The sequence below is a fragment of the Panulirus ornatus genome, chromosome 58, assembly GCF_036320965.1.
Source record: "Panulirus ornatus isolate Po-2019 chromosome 58, ASM3632096v1, whole genome shotgun sequence".
NCBI lineage: Eukaryota > Metazoa > Arthropoda > Malacostraca > Decapoda > Palinuridae > Panulirus > Panulirus ornatus.
Genome location: NC_092281.1, coordinates 5,828,668 through 5,834,391, shown reverse-complemented (window position 1 = coordinate 5,834,391; position 5,724 = coordinate 5,828,668). Strand labels below are relative to the sequence as shown.

The window sequence follows — 5,724 nt, the reverse complement described above, 5'->3', positions numbered from 1 at the left end:
CCCGTCATGTGACCCCCCTTAATCACTCTCCCTTACAACGGTTACGACCAGACAAAGCAGACAGTGACTTTTCTATAAAGATTGGGGTTGGACGGTGGGAATCAATATATATATATATATATATATACATATATATATATATATATATATATATATATATATATATATATATATATATATATATATATATATATATATATTTGGAACGATGTGGTATACCGGGGTCGACGTGCTGTCATTAGACAGAATCAGGGCATGTGAAACGTCTGGGGTAAGCCATGAAAAGGTCTCTGTCGCCTAGATGTGGATAGGGAAATTTGGTTTCTTTGCACTACATATGACAGACTGTGAACAAATGTGGCCTTTTTTATCTGTTTTCCTGGCGCTACCTCGCTGAAGCAGGAAGTAGCGATGCTGTTGCCTGTGGTGCAGGGTAGCACAAGTAAGCATGAATATGTACATGTGTATATATATGGATATGTGTGTGTATTTGTATGTATATGTATGAATATGTGCATATGTTGATTTGTATATGTATATTTATGTATATATGCGTGTACGGGCGTTTATGTATATTTATGTGTATATGAATGGATGCTCCATTCTTCGTCTGTTTCCTGGCGCTACCACCTGACCCCTCCTTGATCACTCTCCCTTACAAGGGTTACGACCTGACAGCAGACAGTGCTTGGCCAAGAAGACTGGTGTTGTACGGCGAGAACCAAGTGTGATGTTGGGATTCAAATAACTTTAAGTACTGGCACCTAATGAGGTGAATTATCTTTGCGAAACATGTCGTGCCAAATGTAAAGAAATATTACATGTTAAATGAAATTGTATGAATTTCTACTGAAGTACGATTTCGCCTTCGTGTATATATATATATATATATATATATATATATATATATATATATATATATATATATATATATATATATATATATATATATATATATATATATATGGAATGCAATGTACATTACAGATATAATGAAAATTGAGAATTCTTTGAATAACATATATCATATTGCTTTGATCTTAAGATTAAACCAAAAAGGCTGTAGAAATACAATACCATACGTGTAGTTGATGGTCCTAGACGTGAGAAATGGATATTATGTTACATATCCTTTCTCCTACACCCACCGCCCTCACTTACACCGTCACAACTGCTAATAAGTTTATGAAGCATTATCGACGTCCGTCATTTCTCGTATGGCATCGTGCTAGAGATGTTTGACATAAAGATCTTGATATAAATGAAAATTTACAGAGCGTGAAGGCTGCAAGACATGCATGACATGCAGGTGCTCCTTTCCTTCCCTCCCTCCCATCCCGTCCTGTCCATCCTCCCTCCTCTTTTCGTAAGGCTACACCCCTTTCACTCACAGTGATCGAAGCACTGGCGGATATATAAGAGCAGCCGCTACTGGCTGGACATTGTCCCCGACGCGTCCTCTCCACACACACCCACACACACACGTCAAGCATGAAGTTCGTAAGTACTGGATCAGCTTCTGTCTCATCCTGGTCTGTTTCCTAGGTCATCCCAGGTTACCGTGCTTTCGTCCACAAGATTCATACATGCTACGTTCTCCACATTTATTCCCAGCATGACAGTCTTATGAAAAGCGACACCAGAGGTCTCCACTAGTCTCACAGTGATGCCAAGTGACATATACACATCCTAGCCAGAGTCACTGTCATCATCAGCACCACAACCCTCAACATGAACACCAAGATCAGCACTACGTGCACCCAACCGTCATCAATATCGACATTGTTAGAGATCAATTTACCTACGTAATTACTTTCATTTTCGACATACATCTTCCCCATCAGTAATGTTAAAATCTTGATAGAATATTACAGGCGACCTAATCCAATTATCTCTGAAAGAGACCTTCTATCTACAGCCATGTTTAAAGAGTCGTGGGGCACGTATAAAAGACTCGGCCTTCATTCAAAGGTTGTATCTAATGTTTGTATATTGTGTTGAATTTCTGGCTAAGTAAACAAGTCTTCACTTTCAAAGTCTGAAAACTAGATATCATCCACGTCACCACTTCTGCAGGTGGTTCTCGCCTGCCTGGCCGCCATGACCGTCGCCGCCCCTCAGATCCTGGATGAGCGCCCTGTAGTACAGATCATCCGTGACGACCGTCAGGACGACGGTAACGGCAACTACAATTACGCTTATGAGGCCGACAACGGCATCGCCGTGGAGGCCTCTGGCGCTCCTGGCTCAGAGGGCCAAGCTATCATGAAGGGCGTCTACAGGTAAAACATTTGCTTTTGTGCAACATGTTTATATTCCCTACATTTGGACCATACTGTGAAATACATTATCTCAGGCGCTGTAGAACGCGTATTGCTTTACGTACATCAACATAACACAGTCTACAGCATTACTGTATCATACGAATAATTAGGTGATCTCACTTCTGTTTTTCTAAAGCAACCTTTCTTACTCTTATCTTCATCATTTACTCTAAAGTAGATTCTTTTATCTCTTGCTGTATGATCTACTTTGCAGTAGACGCCTCTGGTAGATCCTCTTTTACAATTGACTTTAACAGATTCCCTGATTCTACCTGTTCTTACTTCAGCTTTCCTCTTCCCGACGGACGCATCGCCGAAGTCCGCTACAACGCCGACGAGAACGGCTTCCAGCCCCAGACGGACCTGCTGCCCACGCCTCACCCTCTCCCCGCCCACGTCGTCGAGAACATCCGCATATCGCAGGAGCTGGCCGCTGCTGGCGCCACCTTCGATGACCAAGGAAGGCGACTGACCCGCTAATTACCACCCAAAAAATGTCAATCTTCTGCCCTGGAATTTCTCGCGTGTGGCAACACAGCGAACGTGATGAACTGTCACCATAATAAACAGTAATAAAAGAAAATAATTTTCTTTATCCCCAACCACAAGCAAAGAAGCCAACGAAAGAACCGATGGATTCAAGGTTTCCTTAAGCCTTATTCTCCTACACTGTAGCATAGATCTGTGTGGTCAGTGGAGAAAATAGGGTTCCTGTAAGATCAGTATGTGAAGCCAATCATGGGAACCCATGTTCGAGCCCCAGACCTGGCAGCTGGATCACAGTCAACCCAGCCATTCATCCTTTCGTATAAAAATGGTCAAATATACACATGTGGCGTCCTAGTTGCGTCTGTACGTTGTATATCAACTGACTATTATATTTCTTCCTTGCATCTCCTCTGATGATGTGACTAGTACACGAAGATATATATATATATATATATATATATATATATATATATATATATATATATATATATATATATATATATATATATATATATATATATATATATATATATATATATATATATATATATATATATATATACAATCCTATGAGTCCACGGGGAAAATGAAACACGAAAAGTTCCTAAGTGCACTTTCGTGTAATAATCACATCATCAGGGGAGACACAAGAGAGAAATATAAGTCAGTTGATATACATCGAAGAGACGAAGCTAGGACGCCATTTGGTAAACATTGTTGCATGAATCAGAAGGACTGTCAGATCCTCCTGCTGGTGTATACTGGCCACTAATGCTGTAATGATAATCTGGTCACATATAAATCACGAGCCAGAGATGGAGATTTCTCTGTTGTACGGAAGAATGTGTCAAGAAATGATTACTCTGATGGATCTAAAAGTGAATTTGTAATTAGTATAATGAGGAGCTGCTGAGCCGAACATTGAAAGATGAGGCTGATGAAAGCAAGTGGTTGAACGTTGTTATGGTTGTGAAGAGAGAGTGATGGAGTAAGATGTTTGTGTGGGATGATGGTAACAATTATATCGATGGACTTGTAATACAGTGATAGTAATAAGTATATGGATGAACCTGGAATACACTGATAGCAGCAGAATATGAATGATCACGTAATATAATGATTAACAAAATATAACTAATGAGGCACTTGACAACTTTCTCTTGACCATGAAGGTGACAAAAGTTATATGGACTGCTGTTTGTCTGCTCCAGTTAACCTTCATCATCGTTGGTGTTGTAACAGTAGTACTACACACTTCCCATGACAAAATTAAGTCTTATAACTTTCTCGTCCGTCATCTGAGGTAGCGGTATTCTCAAACATTTAGTCAGTTACAATGTCTCAGATGATGAACGGCTGAGAGACATTTCAAGCAGTGTAATGCAGATGTTCCTCTTACATGCGGTTCACAGTCAACAGGAAAAAGTGGCTCTTGCATGAAGGTTCTTCCTCTTACATTACAGAGTGGGTTGCACTCCGCTGGCTGAGTCATGCTGCTTAGCGTAGTTTGCCATCATTCACATAATGACACAATCACAAGCAAAGTCTTTCAGTTTCCACGAAATGAGTTGCAACTATCGTCATATTGTCTCATGTGTCAGATACAAAAATGACACTTGCTTTCTTGCTCAGGTTTTTTTAGAAAAGAATCTTGAAGAATGATTAGCACAAAACCCAATCATCCAAATATTAATCTCAAGTGACGAGCGAAGTTGTTATAGGTTAAGATAACACGAGCATAACACGAGCATAACACGAGCATAACACGAGCATAACACGAGCATAACACGAGCATAACACGAGCATAACACGAGCATAACACGAGCATAACACGAGCATAACACGAGCATAACACGAGCATAACACAGTTGGGCATAACACAGAGAACATAACACGAGCATAACACGAGCATAACACGAGCATAACACGAGCATAACACGAGCATAACACAGTTGGAGCAGAAATGTTCTTTGTTTATTATATACATTATTTTGTTAATGAGTGACGCACGTCCTCTATAATGTCCTGTTGGTTCAGATCAAAGCAAAGTTGAATAAGTAAAGGAGTGGTTTGAGCCTTACAAGAGTCAGAGTTATTGTTTCTTCTACTTTCAGGATATAATGGATAGTCAAAAAGTGAATTTCTCCCAAACTCGGACTATGTTCAGTAAGAAATTAATTACCATTTAAGTAATGTTGCCAATATGTACGTATAAGCATGCTTGATACATGATTCTTGATAACATTAGAAATAGAGTAATAAACTATAAACATTAGACACATCACCAACAGATCTACGGTTATGTATGTCTGAGCGGGTGGTATAACTGTGGTGAACTGTGAGACCACTTCACGAAACTGAAAAGTATTCCAAGTGAATCATGAAAGAAAGAAGGGTAAGGTCTTGTGTGTGCAGGTGGTGTAACCTGAACTGTGCCTAGTATAGGCTTGCTTCTGCAAGTCGCCTGATGGTCCTTGGGAAATCCTAAACACTGGCAGGTTGCCCGACATGTTGACGCTAACACCGAAGCAACACCTAACGCCACCCGCTGCCATGGCTGGGACACACACAACAGACGCCACCCATAGCAGCGCCACCACTGATTTGGGAGGAGCAAGCCCAGGTAGTCAGCCACAACACCCAAGCGCACATATGATCATGTTTCAGAACAGAATGGTTGGTCAACGTACCATAGCACAGGGAACCCAGCGCTACAAGTCCCGGCAACAAGGAACGACGGGGTGCAAGAAACAGGTCCCCTCGTCAACACCTGGGCTGCCAAGCAGTGCTAGAGTTGCTTCTGGAAGACTCATATTACTGGCGTCTGCTGGCGTGGACCCAAGTGTAGCCACTGCATCAGGTGGGTCTCCAAGTGGAGTACTTCCTCTGTAACACTGATCGGGATACCCCG

The 5,724-nt window shown here is 41.1% G+C and overlaps 1 protein-coding gene across 1 annotated transcript in view; it reads left to right on the top strand.

Moving 5' to 3' along the window:
* The window catches only part of LOC139766617 (uncharacterized), an 18,709-nt gene extending 15,799 nt beyond the window's left edge, over positions 1 to 2,910 (top strand). Inside the window, exons 4-6 of the mRNA XM_071695478.1 lie at positions 1,426 to 1,500; positions 2,077 to 2,282; positions 2,612 to 2,910. Coding sequence (XP_071551579.1) covers positions 1,426 to 1,500; positions 2,077 to 2,282; positions 2,612 to 2,804 — 474 coding nt within the window. The 3' untranslated portion in view covers positions 2,805 to 2,910. The remainder of the gene's footprint in view (positions 1 to 1,425; positions 1,501 to 2,076; positions 2,283 to 2,611) is intronic.
* Positions 2,911 to 5,724: the final 2,814 nt, after the last annotated feature.